This window comes from Lissotriton vulgaris, chromosome 5, assembly GCF_964263255.1.
Source record: "Lissotriton vulgaris chromosome 5, aLisVul1.2, whole genome shotgun sequence".
Classification (NCBI taxonomy): Eukaryota; Metazoa; Chordata; class Amphibia; order Caudata; family Salamandridae; genus Lissotriton; species Lissotriton vulgaris.
Genome location: NC_141693.1, coordinates 1,325,488,789 through 1,325,506,736, shown reverse-complemented (window position 1 = coordinate 1,325,506,736; position 17,948 = coordinate 1,325,488,789). Strand labels below are relative to the sequence as shown.

The 17,948-nt window shown below is 43.5% G+C and overlaps 1 protein-coding gene across 4 annotated transcripts in view; it reads left to right on the top strand.

Annotated features, from left to right (window-relative positions):
- FKBP5 (FKBP prolyl isomerase 5) overlaps positions 1-17,948 on the top strand; it is a 940,582-nt gene that overhangs the window by 882,480 nt on the left and 40,154 nt on the right. For all 4 annotated transcript variants that reach the window (XM_086923252.1, XM_086923254.1, XM_086923255.1 and 1 more), the window contains one exon: positions 4,700-4,939. In XM_086923252.1, coding sequence (XP_086779378.1) covers positions 4,700-4,939 — 240 coding nt within the window. The remainder of the gene's footprint in view (positions 1-4,699; positions 4,940-17,948) is intronic.

The following is a 17,948-nucleotide window of genomic DNA, read 5'->3' as shown; positions in this document are numbered from 1 at the left end:
CGAATGGCCCTCCTCCACTTATTTCTTTTAGTATTTGTAGGTTAGATAGGGCGACAGGCACACTGCTAGTTGGGGTCAGGCATAAGCTACATGCAAGGGTGCAGGGTGGGGGGTGGGGTGTTGAGCGCGTTTCGTTTTTTTTAATAAAATTTTATTTTCTTTCTTTACTTACTGGATATCCTGACTCTGTTTTCAGTTTTAAGGTGCCGATGCGAGTTCTATTATTTTGATTTGTCCATTTTTGCATACAAGTGTCTGTACTTTATCCTGTTTACAATTTTAGTATCGAGGGGCGCAATGATCATTGATATCCTGATTTTGTGGGTGGAGGGGCCTGTGGGCAGCACGCATTGATATAGGCTAACTTAGCTAGTTTTATAATCCTGATTCGTCAAATGTGTGTTAAAGTCTCAGTGTCCTGCTTCAACGGCTGCCGATATTGCGACCTTTCAATTGTTTGATTGCTTGTATGTTTTGGACTGCATTGCACTTGATACGCTCTTATTGTTTTTCGTTTTTTATAACAATAAAAAGATTTACAAAAAAAAAAGGAGAAGTTTTGAATATTGGCGCTCATTCAAATATTTCCACATCTGAGGAAAGGCGATTGGATCTGTTCGGTGAATCTCCAAGATGCGTACTTTCTAATTCCAATCACACCACAACATCGCAAGTTCCTGCGGTTCATGGTGGGTATTACCAGTTCAAGGTCTTACCTTTCGGCTTAAAATCTACTCTGAGGATATTTACACAAAACGCATTGCCGTAGTAGCGGCAGCATTACATCGCCAAGGTCTGTTTGTGTATCCATATCTGTACGACTGGCTGTTGAAGGCATCATCTCACATGGTGCAGGAACAACTTCACGTCTGCCTGGATCTCCTTCAGCGTTTAGACCTGCATGTCAACCTGAACAAATCGGTTTTTCAACCGACCCAGTCACTACACTATCTGGGCTCCAACCTAAACTCCGACCTTGGAAAAGTGAAAAGGAGAGATTGTCATCAATGAGAGGAAAAAGCAACATCTTCCTCCAAGCTCAGCAGCCATCAATCAGTAAGACAGGTGGTTTCTCTGCTGGGGTCGATGGCCTCTTGCATTTTTCTCATACCCAATGCCAGATTGTGGATAAGACCATTGTAGCAAGATCTCGAAGACAAATGGGACCAATCTGTGGGTCTGTGGAACGACCGGATTCTCCTCTCTCCCACAGCAAAGAAGTCCATTCTCTGATGGCTGCAATCACAGAGCCTGCTGGTGGGAGTCGCATTCCATCAACCTTTGCCACAACAATCCCTGATCACGGATGCCTTGCTTCAGGGTTGGGGAGCGCATCTAGATCATCTACAAACTCAGGGCAGATGTACCATCAGAGAGCAGACATATTATAGCAACATGTTGGAACTGTGGGCGGTTCATTTAGCCCTCAAGGCTTTTCAATCCGGAATGATCTTAATACAAATGGACAATACAACCACCATGTATTACCTGAACAATCAAGGTGGAACACGCCCTCTGTCTCTCGAATCCCAGGTGACCTGGCACTGGCTGCTAGCCAGGAACCTATCGATCACGGCAGTGCATCTACCAGGAGACCAGAACGTGCGAGCAGATGCCCTCAGTCGTCACTTCGAGGAGCAAGAAGACTGGGTGCTCAATGACAAAGTAGTGGCGGACATTTTTCATCAATGGTGTCTTCCTTTCATCAACCTATTTATAGACGATCAAAACAGAAAATGCCACGCCTTCGCATCCAGGTTTTACCGACTAGGAACAAGGGAGAATGCTCTTTTGATAGACTGGTCAGGGACATTTGCATACACCTTTCCCCCCTCCCTCTCATTCCGAAGGTTGTAGCCAAACTGATCAGATCCAGAATGGCAATGATACTCATAGCACTGGACTGGCCTCGCCACTGGTGGTATCCGGAACTGTTGCAGCTCTCGGTTCGCCCACATCAAAAACTTCCGTGCTGGCCGGACCTTCTCACCAAAATGGTTGGGAAGATTCTGCACGCCAGCCTTCCCTCGCTGAGCTTAAAAGAATGGCTCCTGAAGTCCTGCAGTTTGGACAGTTGAACCTCCCTCAGGAATGCATGAACATTTTGAAGGAGTCAAAGAGACAATCCACAAGAACCTCATACTCTCTTAAATGGAAAAGGTTTTACTTGTGGTGTATCTGTAATGGTTGTAGTCCAGTTAGCGGAAAAGAAGAGGTAATCTTGCTGTATCTACTCTACTTGGCCAAATCTGGGTTGCTATCGCAGCATATCGTAAATCACCTAACCAATCTTCTTTCTTTCAGCTTCAGGTAGTTAGGGACTTCCTACAGGGGTTGAAGAAGATTTATCCTCCTGTTCGACCTCCTTCTCCTCCTTGGGAGTTGAATCTAGTCTTGTCCAAATTGATGGGTCCTCCATTTGAACTCATTCCTAAGGCCACATTACAACACCTTACTTGGAAAGCAGCCTTTCTAGTGGTGATTACATCAGCAAGCAGAGTGAGTGAAATACAAGCACTCTGTTCTAAGGAACCATATACAGTTTTCCACCACAATAGGGTGGTTATCTGAACTCATCCTTCCTTCCTGCCCAAGGTTTTGTCTGACTTCCATGTTAATCAGACAGTTTCTTTACCCTCTTTCTTTCCCAATCCTGCTACACCAGCGGAAAGCTTTCTTCATTCACTAGACCTCAAGAGGGTTCTCAAATTCTATATGGAGGCAACAAAATCCATTAGAAAGGCTGATAAATTGTTTGTAAACTAAGGCTCTGATAGAACAGGCTTCTCAGCTTCTAAAAGATGCATTTCAAGATGGATAGTATCTTGTATAAAGTTGGCCTACCAAGTACCGAACAAGCCTCTGTTTGCCTTCCCTAAGGCTCACTCTACTAGGGGCTAGGTTGCTACGATTGTATTCTTACACAATGTACCGATAGCAGAGATTTGAAAGGCTGTAACTTGGAAATCGGTCCATACATTTACCAGACATTATTGTCTGTATTCTGACTCTAGGGCAGATACCCAAGTGGGCCAGGGCTCCTTGAGGAATCTGTTCCAATGCTAACCTATTGGAGTCTGTATATATGCCTTATGGCTGCTATGTATCCTGATTATACTCTGTTCACTTGCCCGCAGGATGAGGGGTTGGGCTTGCTATTCTATTCATGTGCTTATGGCTATTGATGAGGATCCCCTGGAAGAGAAGGTTAAGTTACTTACCTGTAATCCTAGTTCTCTTCCAGGGGTATCCTCATCAAAGTCATAAGCAACTCACCCGCCTCCCCGGGCAAGTGAACATGATACATATCATCTCTTTGTAAAATGGTCTGCGGGTCTCCACAAAGAACAACTGACCTAACTGTCACCCCTGAAGCATGATGGGAAGCTAGGAGTCATGGCTGCCTTAAAGGCATGGCACCAGTTTATTCTAAGTGTTGCTGTGAGTAAGCTTTTCAGTTTTCTACACTAATGGTTCTGCATTGTGTGGTTATATATATATAATATATCAGTGTCCTTCTGGGTTTCTTAGACAGAAGTTACCTTTGGAAGTGTTTTTAAGCGCGTAAGCCAGTCACGCGTGGAAGGACCCACTCGCAAGACTCCGAGGTATGCCTGGCGTTTTTGCTTTTCAATGAACTTGATTTTCAATCTCGGAACGCCTCACTGAACATGCCAGCTAGTGATTTTTGCGATGAAGCAACCCGGACATGACGGGGGAACACGGACATTGAACCGATGTTCCGGAATCCTGCAGCTGAAAGGACTTTGAGGCAGAGTGCCGGGGGACCGACCTTGAAATAAAAGACATTTATCGGGCTGCACACTTCACCTCGAAAATGGCATGGACAGCGTGATTATGTCAAAGAGCCCCAGAGAAGACATTTCCTAATCTGGTGTCTTATGGGAAGAGTAGTCTCTGACTAGGGATTACGCAACAGAAACTACAAGTTGCTAACTGGGGCCAGCTGTACTCCAACACCATGGGAGGAGCCACGAAGGTTAAAATCAAGGTGCAACCTGAATCTCACTTGCGAAGGCATCCGAAGAAGACTTATTGTCGAAATGCATCATGCCGCATGTTATTTGAAATAAAGCGACTTTCCCCTTAATCCCCTCAGTGTCCTTCTGGGTTTCTTAGACAGAAGTTACCTTTGGAAGTAAGTATATATATATATATATATATATATATATATATATATATATATATATATATATATATATATATATATATATATATATATATATATATATATACATACATACATACATACATACATACATACATACATACATATATATATATATATATATATATATATATATATATATATATATATATCTACATATGTGGTTTTCACATATATGTGATGTGTTCCCGGGGTTCCGCACATGGCCGGAAATATTCATGTGCTTATGACTTTGATGAGGATACCCCTGGAAGAGAACTAGGATTACAGGTAAGTAACTTATCCTTTCCCTTCATCGAGCGTTTGATATGTGTGTGACTGGTAGGTTTTGCACTCGTTACTATCCATGCTGACAGTTGAGGGAAATGTAAGTACATTTATCTAACGACAATACCAAAGCGCAAGATCCTTCTTTACCGTTAAGTAATGTTTTATTAATTTGGTAATTTAGCTAAAACAGAGGCTGCAGCGTAGAAGAAAGCCATTTAATTTGTCTTGCTTCTTCTGCAGGCTCTTGGTTTGGATCAGGCAAACGAGAAGGGCCTATACCGCAGGGGGGAAGCAAGACTCCTCATGAATGAGTTTGAACTTGCCAGATTGGACTTTGAGAGAGTGCTGGAGGTGAACCCCCAGAACAAGGCGGCCAAATCCCAGATAGCAGTTTGCCAAAGAAAGGCCAAGGAGCACAATGAGCGGGATCGCATAATCTACGCCAATATGTTCCAGAAGTTTGCGGACAGAGATGCTAAGGTATGCATTTAAATGGAATTCATGTGAGAAGTGGGATTTGGGTGTAGCACTCAGCTGTAGCTTTCCCTGTAATCTTGTCCCTACAGTGAAACCTTGGCAGTTAACCTTGTTTCTTCTCTAGTGTTGATAGTCACGCTCATGCATAGGATTCCGCAGCACTTTTAGTATGCCTACAGGTAAGTTAACGATTTCAAAATTAAAGAAAATTATTTTCAGCATATCTTCAGGTTATATTTGTCACATTTTGTTTATTGTTCTTTAAAAAACTAAGAGCCAAACCTTAATGAAAAATGTCACTACTACTGAACTAATGACCAGAGAAAAAACTCTTTCACAAATCTTTTTACAGGAAAAAGGAAAGGCAATATGGACAATGCAGGTAGATAGGCTGCAGCTTTTGAGGCTGTAAACAGATAGTGCTACTTTAAGGACCCTCATTTCAGCAGTATCCCATCATATGTATCCATTGCCTGTTTTTTTCTGGCTACTGTTGCGAGGATAGTGTAGCACTGAAATTGACATTTAAGGCTTTTACACTGGAAAATAGTTCAACAAGCATTGGCATTGCTAATATATCGGTCTCAAATCTTAAAGCGCCTCTGCAGGTACTGGGGAGTTTAGGTTCTCAATATCTTATATACTTCATCATACATGCACTTTGTCCCTTACCCTTGCACTCTTACATCCATTCACTTACTCATTAATTCATTCTTACATTCATCCACTCAACCAACAACTGGAATGAGCAGATAACCTCAAGAAGCATATAAAAGACAAATTAAAATGATAAAAGTAAAAAAAGAACAATGCCTACAATGAAGAATACGTAAAAAATTAAACACAACAGTGAGCAGCCATCTTGGGATAGTATTGCGTATAGTGATTAATTACTATACCAATTTATGAAGGCTAACATGTTTCTTCTAAGTGTGAAAGATATTACTGATTCTCCAGTATTGAATCTTTCATAGATTCACATGTTTGTTTCTTCCCCGTCGTCATGGTGGGAGTCTTACAGTAGTTAGAAAAGAAGTACCATAGAAGTACATAGAAACCACCAAAAGGAAAGAAAAACTTTGACATTCATCATTATCTTTATATAGGTCCAAACTTCGACCAGTCAGAGCCACCAGACCTCAGATTTCTAACTGCACGTCGTGTGTAAGGGAGTGTCCATGAGCTCTGCAAAGTTTGTCAGTGAGTGAACTTTTGCCGCTGCTTGAATTCACATCAAGGTATTGTTTTCTACCTTCTTTACTGTAAGGATGTCTGAGGGTTCTAAGAGGCTTTTCAGACCCTTTATCCTGTGGAAAGGCAATGCTTTTTTCTGAAGATCCCCATAAAAACTGACTTTATTGCCTCTATCCTAAACATACAGCCAAAGCCTGTAAATACTGTAGAACTTTTTCAGCTAAGACACTAAAAGACAAGAGGCCAGGTTGTTGTTTTGGCTCCAGAAAAAGAAATCAAAATCAGAATCTGATGTCGGAAAGAGCCCTGGGCCACCCTCAGTTGAGAGAAAGCATATAAATTAGGGTCTATCTCATTAATGGCTGATTTAAAGAATTTAAAGGCAGAAAAATCCTCCACTGCCGAAAAGACAGCCATTAAGCCTAAAGATTCAGCCCTGAAGAAATCATCTGCTGCCTCTCTGCATGTCACACCTCTCAAACAGGTCTCGTCGACGAAGAAAGCACCATTGACGGACCCGTCATTGAGAACTTCTTCTAAATCCCCAACTTCTGTGCCAACAACTGCTTCGTTGACGGCCGTGGTGATGGCATCATCGACGAGCACATTAACGACGATTTCAATGTGCCGGCTTTGTCGACGATGACGTACACTGTGTCTACGAATTTGTCGACGGAAACACCATCGCCATCTTCGAGGGCATCGACGGCCCCGTCGACGGGCGCTCCATCGACGGCAGTGTTCAAATCACCTTCTCGGCCAGTATCGACGACGATTATTATCAGGCGTCTTCCATCATCAACGGATAAAAAAAGTCTGCATTTAGTTTCAAAATCACCAGGATTGTCACCTTTATCCAAGATCTCACCATTGCTGACTTCTCACCTTCTTGATACAGAGGAATCAAGATATGAAAGTCTTTTTTGGTCCCACTTACAGTCCCTCACACCTCAGAGTCAAATGCCAGGACACTGATGAGGAAGAGGAAGTGCAAGGACAATCAGAATATATGGGAGGGGATTATTCATTTTCAGGTTGTCCTCAAGCCCAACGTTATGACTCATTTCAGGAGTACTTTCCTTATGAGGCTTATGAAGAACGTCAGGAGGTTCGGAGAGATTCCATGCTGGTCCCACTCTCCTTGGTCATGGACCTTAGACATATGTTAAACAACTATTATAAAAGATTTCCAGACACCCATGCTCCGGTTCCATTGACACCCGGCGGTCCAAGTATTCAAGTTGCTCCGCCTCCACCAATAGTTACTTCACTGCCTGTTGCACAGGTTGAGAAACAGGCTCCTCTGTGTATTACAATACAGGATGATTACATTGAGAGTGAAGGAGAGCTCACTCAGAATCCGGACCTTCATAGCCAAGAATGAAATGATTCTGTGGCTCCATCTTCACCATCGACTTCCCCTCCCCTGGCGACTCCCCCCTCCCCCGGGAGATATTGGGGGCTTTCATGAAGTACTTGAGAAAGCTTCTAAAAGGTTTGATTTGCCTCTGCCTGTGATGTAAACCGAATGTTTTCTTTAGGATTTTAAAGATTCATCAAAGAAATCAGTTAGATCCATTCCGATTGTGGACCACATTTGGATTGAAGGTTTGAAGATAATGAAGAACCCAGCCTCCGTTCCTGCTGTGTTACTGAGGATGGATAAGAAATACAAGGCAGCTGATTCTGCTGCAGCATGTATGATTGGCCATCCTTTTCCGGATTCAGTAATAATGCAGGCTGCCCAGAGGTGTTCCAGGAATCCTCAATCTCCTTGTTCGATGCCTCCAGACAGCATTGGCAAATGCTTTGCTACTATTGCGGCTACTGCTATCAAGGCCTCTAACGCCTTAGCAATCTTGGGAAGGTATGACCGTCAGTTATGGTCATACCTGGCTCCTCTTCTCGAACTCCTTCCTTACGACAAAAAGAGAGAAGCAAAAGATCTCCTGTAGGAGGGTTCTAGAGCGTCTTCGGAGGTGATTGACTCCGCAATGGATCTGTCTTCTATTGCTGTCAGAAAATTGGCAGGTTCCGCAGTCCTTTGTAGACAGGGCTGGCTTTGAGCAACGTCTTTTCGCCCCGACGTTCAATCAAAAGTGCTGGACATGCCCTTTGATGGGGAAAACCTCTTCGGAAAACACATAGACGAAGAGCTACAGGGCATCAAAAAGGATACTGAGACTGCACGTTCCATGGGCACGCTACAACAAAGGTATTTTCAGTCGTTTTGTGGAGCTAGAGGAAGAGGTCAGTTCCAACAAAGACCGTCTTATCAATCTTACAGATATCAGCCATATGGTCAGAGTTACAGATCACAATATGGAGGACAGCAACAGCAGCAATTTCGGTCCTCCAACATGTCTTGCAATCAGCTAGACGCAAGCCTGCAGGACGAGGAAAATTACAGGATTTCTCAAGATGTCAGTGACGTTTATCTTCCGCCAGCCATCTCATTTCACTCTGAACACCTTCGGTCTCATCGCCTCACTCCATTTCTGAATCAATGACATACCATCACAAATGACAAATGGATGCTGGACATCATCCAACACGGCCATACCTTGGAATTTGTCCTCAAACCTCCTCGAACTCAAACTCCAAGAAAAACGCATCATCATCATCTGTCTTCGTTAAGGCAAGATTTTTCGACGCTGCTAAAGAAAGGGGTGATAGAAAAAGTGCCTTTCGGGCAACTAGGGAAAGGCTTTTATTCCAAGTTCTTCATAATAAAGAAACAATGCGGGAAATGGGGGCAGGTCATGGACCTCAGGCAGCTAAACAAATACATCAAGAAACAATCATTCAGAATGTTATCCCTTCAAGAGATTCTCTTATTATTAAACTAGGGAGATTTTATAGCGTCCCTCGATCTCTTGGACGCATACTTTCACATTCTCATTCATGCAAAGCATCGCCAATTCCTAAGATTATGGGTGGCTGGGGATCACTACCAGGTCAAAGTCTTGCCATTCAGCCTTCGCTCAGTGCCCAGAGTTTTCATGAAATGTATGGCTCTGGTAGCAGCTTTTCTGAGAAGACAGGACACCAGATTTACCCCTACCTGGACGACTGGCTAGTGAAGGGTGCTACATTTCACTCTACCAGAAAATCTACGCAGGCTTGTCAGTGGCTCTTCAAGTCTCTGGGCTTACAACTTAACATGGAGAAGTCACACTTGATACCAAGACCGGAAGCGTGTTTTTCTAGGGGCTCTTCTAAACACAAAGTCAATGAAGGCGTATCCTACTTCAGATCAGAAGCTCAAGATAATGCTCTTAGCATCCCTTCTGCGCACAAAAGTGTCCACTTCTGTGAGAGTATTCAAGTAATTTCTGGGGATGCTATCATCATGCATCCTGTTGATTTCAAATTGTCGGCTGCACATGAGGCCTCTCCAGGAGCAGTTAAACATGCAGTTGGTGCAGGTGCACGGCTCATTCAAGGACATCATCTCTCTCTCTCAGACAATAAAACAGTCTCTGTCATAGTGGGAAAAAGAAATCAATATCTCTCCAGGCCTCTCGTTCCAACCAGCACAGCCTCATTATATTATGAAAACGGATGCTTCAATGGACAGTTGGATGCGCATTTCCAGGAATTTTAAATACACAGAAAATGGTCCCTTCCGGAAACACATTCATACATCAATCTTGTAGAACTAAGGGTAGTTTTTCTGGGGTTGCATGCTTTTCTTCCCAGAATCCAGGGATCCTCCGTTTTAGTAAGAACAGACAACACCACAACATTGTTCTATCTTGCCAAACAAGGGGGTACCGGTCTCTCACATTATCAGAACAAGCCCAGGAAATTTAGAGGCGGCTAATTCATCACTACATAACATTGCAAATAGAGCATGTTCCGGGCGTGGACAACGATTGTGCAGATTCTCTAAGCAGAACCAATTCCCAATGTCACAAATGGGAGTTAAATGTAGTCCAGCTGAGAAGAGTCTTCAAACTGTGGGGCACTCCAACACAGGCTCTTTTGCAAAAGAAATCAACAAGAAGAGCAAGAAGTTCGCCAGCAGGTTTCCTCAGAACTCCTGGGGGAACGCTCTGTAGATGTGGTGGACCGAAACTTTCGCCTATGCGTTCCAGCCGTTTCCCCTCATCCCCAGAGTGTTGTTGACGATGAACAAAGAACCATGTCATCTCATTCTCAAAGCTCTGGCATGGCCGACGCTGTTTTGGTACACAGAGCTTCTCCTGTGCTTGCTATCACCGCACATTCACTTTCCACCACTGCCAAACCTACTCTCAATGAACAACGGTCAAAATGTTCATCCTCAAATAAAGTCTCTAAGTTTGTCAGCTTGGAACCTCATGGCTATGAATTCACAGACTTAAACATCACTCAGGATTGCAGGTCTATTTTACAGCGGGCCAGAGCTCCTTCCACTAACAAGTCATATGCTCAAAAATGGAAGAGATTCTGCCATTGGTGCGAGGAGAAGGAATTGCATCCATTGCTATCAACGCCGGAACAGTTGTTGCCTTACTTACTTCACTTAGCTAAATCAAAATTGGCGCACTCATCAATCAAAGTACACTTGGCAGCAATTTCCAGGTTTCGCAGAAAACAAGGTGAACTTTCTTTGTGGTCAACAAGAATTGTTAAGGAGTTTATGGAAGGACTCTTCAGGGTTTTCCCACCCGTAAAGCACCCTGCAGTTCCATGGGAATTAAACACAGTACTAGCTCAATTGATGAAACTGCCTTTTGAGCCCATACATAAGTCTCATTTAAAATATGTTTCTTGGAAAACGGCTCTCCTTTTAGCCATCACGTCGGCTAGAACACTTTCTGAAATTCAGGTTTTCACGATTGCTGCACCTTTCCTTCAATTCAGACAGGATAAACTTTTATTGAGAACAAATCCTCAATTCATTCCCAAAGTTCCAACTTCATTTCACTTGAATGAACCAGTTGTGCTTACCACATATTTTGGGAACACTTCAGCTGCCGCAGAAAGAGCATTGCACTCTTTGGATATCAAACAATGCATCAAGTTCTACGTACATAGAACAAAGACTTTCAGTAAATCGATCAGTTATTTGTGTTCTTTACTTTACCACGGAAGGGTCAAGCCCTTTCAAGGAGCAGTACTGCACATCGGATTTCCTCTGCGATTGTTTTCTGCCACAACAAGCCTGGAAAGTCTTTGTCTGCAGAAGTGTCTGCGCACTCCACGAGGAAGATGGCAGCCCTTACAGCCTTGTTTGCTGGTGTGTCGCTTCCAGACATTTGTAGAGCGGCAACATGGTCCAATCTGCATACATTCACGAAGCATTACTGCCTAGACTCGGCATGGAAAGCGGACGCTGCAGTGGGTCAAGCTGTCCTGAGACATGTGTTTGCTTAAGGGACAGTCGCAGTTTATTTGCTATTTTACGATATACTTGGATTCATGATTAATATGTATTAGTATATTTTTCAATATGTTTCTTTTATTGCATATGAAGGTCTTCGCCTAGTTGAAAACGAATGTAATTATACTGCTAACTACTCTGATACAAGCATGTGAATCTATGAAATATTCAATACTGGAGAAAAAACAAGTTACTTACCTGTACGCTGTGGTTCTCCATTATTGATATCTTTCATAGATTCACGTGCGGCCCTCCCTCCTCCCCTTCTAGGCTTGCCACTTCCGATCTCATGTTATTTCTTTACCTTAGCACACTTGTGCGCAAAATCTGAGGTCTGGTGGCTCTGACTGGGGAATTGAGGTCTACGGCTGGTCTAATATTGGACGAAGTTTGGACCTACATAAAGAGGATGACGAATGTCAACGTTTTTATTTCCTTTTGGTGGTTTCTATGTATTTTTTATGGTACTTCTTTTCTAACTACCGCAAGACTCCCACCATGACGATGGGGAAGATACGAGCATGTGAATCTATGAAAGATATCAATACTGGAGAACCACAGTGTACAGTAAGTAACTTGTTTTTTCTAGCCACTTACCACTTCAGATTTCTTCATCATGGCAGAAGAAGTTGGAGTCCAGATGCCAACCTGGCACTTCTGATTCCCAATATTTACAAGCTTATTCATCCTACAGGATTGTCACTCCTCTGATGGTACACATCTCAGATTCACCTAGGACATCCCAAAAGTCTTTGTCAAGCATCACCTTCTGCTGCTGTTTAAGAATCTTCTATAGTGACCCCAGCTGCACCACCATATCTTACTTCTCCAGTGCATCCATTACTATCACTGTTTCCACAAAGGACTACACCCAGTACCTCGAAAAGAGCAGCTACAAATGAGAATTCTCACACACACTCAATTTTTTTTCAATAAATTATTTTGGTATGTTAAATACCATAAAAGATGCATAAAAAACATTATGATTACATTACAGTTTCACAATATACATTATATGGGTCGCAAGGTCACATAATGAAACTAATAGTTTATAGGCAGTACATTTCATATACTCCGTAGAAAATACATTGCATTATAAAAGGAAACGTGCATACAAAAATCACATAATGATTTTAAGTTACACAGTTAAAAGAATAAAAGGACTTTAGCCCTCCATTTGAACATAACAATCTTTGGTAATAACATACTTTACACAGCTTTTAGACATCATTAGTGGTAACAGTGTTCTAAAAAATTTGATAGTTACGGTACATAAAACTGTTGTGCGACGGTTTGAGGCAGTTAAAAACCACAGGAAAACTACCGCCCTTAGTTAAATAAGTTCCTCTACCCACTAAATTGTTGTCCATACCCTGGGGTCTAGGGGAAAGCATGTAGGAGGTATTTGGGTAGAAGTCATGTAGGTTCCAGGTGCAAATAAGTCCATCGCCTTTTTGAGGTAACCAAGTTTGCATATATGGCACGATGTGTCTGCTCCTAAATCGTATCAGGATCAGATCGCCTGAGATGTCTTTTTTGAGGGGACCAAGCCAGCCCACCCTCCGGACACTTATTATTCTACCATCAAGGTGATGGGGCAGAGGTCTGTTTTTAGTTAACCAGAACTTGACCTTATTCATCAGCTCATATTGTCTCTCAGCTTTACCTTGTGTTAGTTCAGGGACTCCCGAGAGAACAGTTACAAAAGGGGCTGCCTCTGGTAAGTGTATGTGGGTGGTGCGCTCAAGTTTTGGAGAAATGTGACGCGCTTTCGTTGGATTGGGGGGGACTTTGGGAATGATTGGAGGCATGGAGGTGGGGACTGATAATTGGGTAGAAACCGCTTCATGGGATGTAATCAGTTTGGGCGGGTTTAAAGAAGCAGTTATCGGAGGGCAATGAGGTATTACAGCATGTGTGGAAGATTTCAGGTGGGATTTGATTGAGTTCTCCAACCCCGTCAGCCTATCCCCCAACGTGGTGATTTTGTCAATCAAAGGATGTAGTAGAGATTTGATCAGATGTTCGATCATGGGCAGTAAGGCCTGTCGGGATGATGGTAATAAGTCGTCCGAATTTCCAACAATTGCCAGGGTAAAAGGAGACTTGATTACGGGTGGTGTGGGACTTAAAGATGGTTTATCTAATTTTTGAATTTTGGCTAAGCTCCTATTATGATCGTCCCCATCGTGCTTCCTCTTGGCAGGTGTAGCCCTAGAAGGTGTTGTGCTATGGGTGTTAACTTTATGTGTTTCAGGGAAGGGTTCCAACTCCCTTGGACAAAGTGGTAGGTTGCTGCTTTTTAACGTGGGGAAGATTCTACTGGAACGTACTTTGCCTTACTAGTTGGTGGATGTGCAATAGAATCTTCAGAAGGTGGACTGATCGTATAATGGCAAGGTGCATTTTTGCCCGCATCTCTGAACAAGGGAAACAATTGGCTAGTTGTGTGCACAGGGGTTATATCAGACTTGACCTTTGTTTGGGGCTTAGACATGGCTTGGTTGGGAACTTTCCAAAACAAGGGTTTTACCTTCGATTTCAGAGCCAAAGGGGGTGGCCCGTCCCGTCCTCCTCAGTCCTCTGAGGGCCACAGAGGGCCCGCCCTTTGCCCGAGCTTCGCTCGGAGTCCCGCAAAACGGTCCCCCGCCAGATTTTATAGGTGGGAGGGCGGCTGTGGGCGGGGCACGCAGGGGGCGCTGACCGGATGTTGGTTGGTCACGCAGGGACTCCTGGGAGAGTGAGTCCCTGCCGCGCAACTCCCCTGCAGCCTCTCAGCACCTCGATGAACTTGAAGCACGGGAAAACAGGCAGCGTTGCTGGGCAGTCCTCCCACGCAGCGGCTCCCGCTAAGCGGGAGCGGCAAGAAGTAGCGCCGGAACAGGTACAGATAGGCAGAGGCGTCCACAAGTGTCCCCCCAGCGTCCCAGGGGATTTCAAAGGGTCACACACACTCACACATAGGACAAACAAGGATTCCCAAAGGCAGCATTCTCTGTGTTCCTATCAGTCATAATAGAAGCACTCTATGCATCAGGCTCACTCTCTGCATATTCGTATCCCTAGATTCACTACTTCTTCAGTCTCTTCTGGGGTATTAGGTTTCAGAAAGTATTCACTAGCTTTCACTTAGTCACCACCTGCTCACGGTATCCCAGTTGACATCATTATCTTCCAGTTATCAATTTGTTACTCACTCTTGTACCTTCTACATTGGTCATTTTTAGACACTTAACTGCAGGAATTCTGCCGGACCTATGCTTTCTTTGGTTTCAGGAAGCTTTGAGCCATTTGTGAAGCTTTATCTTATGCCTGCTACAATTTAGTTTGCCCTATCCCATCTGCTGAAAAAAATAAAGGTCCTACAGATCTGGACTATTAATTCATAAGAACTCATCCACTGATGAACTTGCATATAGTCCCTGCAGCCAAAAGATCACATGCTACTGCTTCATCCTCCATTGCACCATCATACAAGGAGAGCAAGAGGCGCTATGCTGCATGGAGAAGTTTGTGGACATCTGTTTTCTCAGTTGCTGGACTACAGACACTATTGACCTTCTAAACATTCCTGAAAAGGTCTCATGTGAATATTAGAGTACAGCACTAAATAAATGCAGGATTCCATCTTCCATAGAAAGGAGGAGATCTAACATGCTGATGAGTTAGATGCTTTGAGAAGAGTGTGACATGCTCAAGATAGATAAAACACTCTCTTTTGAAAGGAGGTGACACATCTATGCCCTAACCATCAGGTAAAGGGTTTTACTGCTGAATCTCCTACTTTGGGAATTTTCAAGATGTTCAAAGTCTTAGCCACACTAAACTTGAGCTCTGAGGGCTTGGAATTGTGTCAAGTGTATTATGGTAAAACCGCTGTCCTCTCACATCCAACACTAAAATCCCGTTTTAGGGAGTCCCTGTATACCCAACAAGCTCAAAAGAGAGATGTATGGTGAAATCAAAGATGAGCTTTCAGCAATCAGGCAGTGTATATACGCAACGTATTTTGACATTCTCTTGCAGGGGATTTCCGTGTATAGTCATAAGCACTTGAATAGTCCAGCCCATGTGCCGGGTACCCGGAGCACTTCTTTAGATATGCCTTCTTAAGTGGATATTTTTTGTCTTTTTTCTGTAAGGCCTGTAAAGACACTTAAGAGATTAGAAAATATAATAATGCAGCCTAACTAAAGAGGCTACAAAGGCCCCAACGTCATCTTGAAGTGAAAAAGTAGCCAGTACACTATGTTTTGTGTAATTCTTTATGGTGTATAACACACAGAAAAGCCACCTTCACAAAACTCCTTTTTCAAGATATAGATGAAAGAGTGGGACAGAGTAGCCCCCATATGTCCTAAACTAAACGCTGTGTCTTTAAGAAACTCCAGAGACCACCAGTATCCCATGATGCACAGCCAGTGGCAGTTACTTCAGCTCTTTTTTCCGGCTCCTGTTATCCGGACCCTGGAGCATTGAGCTCTACCAAATTTGTTTTTTTTTCATCACTAATCTATTCAGAAATTTAACTTTAGTGTTTCAATAGACGTCTTTGGTCTTTCTCTACCTTTTTCTGTCTTTTTCTAATAAAAATGCCATCTCTTTTTGATAAGTGTACAGACTGTGGAAGGAAGAAAGCCAAATCTGACCCTCATAGAGTGTGTATTATTTGTCTACCTGCTACTCACGTTCCTGAATCCTGTTCCATCTGTAAACCCTTTTCTAGGCATACCCAGCGTGACATGGAGAGGACTCGCCTTCAAGGAGCAGAAAAATTAAGAAAAAAGCAGTTTCAGTCATCAGGTGGGGCTACAGGGCAAGGAGTGGGTCAGTCCTTTTCAGGGTCTTATCTTCAGCCTCTGAGGGGGCTCCCCAGCAGAGGAAGGGCTGAAAAAAGACTTTGTTCCTGGTTGACGTCGAAGGCTACGATGTTGAGAGGATCAGCGGCGACCCGTTTGCCATTGACCTAGGGCTCTGAGTCGAAACGACGTCCACATGTTTTGGTTCGAGGAGCATCAAAATTGAACATTCCTATGTCCATTCCTACTCCATCAACTTCCATGATATTAGAAACTATACAGCAAAGACCGGCATCTCGTCCTTTGCTCCCTTTGGTTCCAGGCTTCTTGGAACTGGCAATGGAACTTTTTCTTACACCATCTTCTATTAAGCCAGCTCCATCCAGGCTGCAAAAGAAGTATCGCCCTCTGGAACAGGACCCTACATTCCTACAAGCTGACCCGTCCCCAGACTCAGTCATTGTGGTGGCTGCTAAAAAACAACATACCACGCCTCCAACATCCACAGTTCCACCCGATAAAGAAAGCCGTAAAATAGACTCAGTGGGAAGAAAAATGTGCAACACAGCAGCGACCTCCATGAAGGCTGCTAGTGCAGCAGCGCTTTTAGGTAGATATGACCGAGCACTATGGGAGCCGCTCCATCAATGTGCTGAACATCTACCTAGAGGTAAGAGGGAGGATTTGAATTAAATATTAATGGAAAGTCTTATGGTTTCTAACCAAGTTATTAGTGCTGCTGCAGACACATCCCTTCTAGCTGCGCATGGATATTGTCATGGAGTGGCACTCAGATGGCATTCATGGCTTCGGTTGATTTCTTTGAAGCCTGAAGCGCAGCAGCGTATCCTAAATCTTCCTTTCTCCTGCACTACACACTTCGGATCTCATGCAGATGAGGAGATGGCTCTCATGAAAACGGAAATGGAGACATTAAAAGCAGTGGGCCTCGAGAGACTAAAGGAACAGAGAAGATCTTTCTGTCCTTTTTCAAGATGATATAAAACCCAGAAGGTTCAAACCCCTCGGTGGTATTAGGGTCGACAGTCTGGTACACAGCAATCATATCAAAAATCCTACCAACCGTATCAGAAAAGGCAACCCAGAGGAATGTCAGGACAACAACCTTCACAAGGAGGCAAGATGCCTTCTGGCTCCAAGCCCTAAATCCTGTTTTCCCTTTCTTCCGTTACCCACTCCGGTAGGGGGAAGCATTCAACATTTCTTGGCAGAGTGGCAAAGTATCACACAAGATAATTGGATTCTGAAAGTTGTGCTTAATGGATATTCTCTACGATTCACAAGCCCTCCACCATCAGTTCCTCCAAAACAGTCAAGATTCCACCTGTCGCAATTACAAGCGGAAGTGAACATTCTTTTATGAAAACAGACAGTAGAACCTGTTCCTATGCTACAACGAGGCAAAGGGCTGTATTCAAGATCTTTCTCGTCAAAAAAAAAGACAAGAACAAGTTCAGACCCATTCTCGATCTAAGGGAGGCCAACAAATGGATTTGGAAGGAAAGATTCCGGATGTTAGCATTACACCAGATCTATCCTCAACCACATAAGGAGGATTGGTTATGCCCAATAGACCTACAAGACGCATACTTCCACATTCCCATCATAAAGAAACATCGCAAGTTCT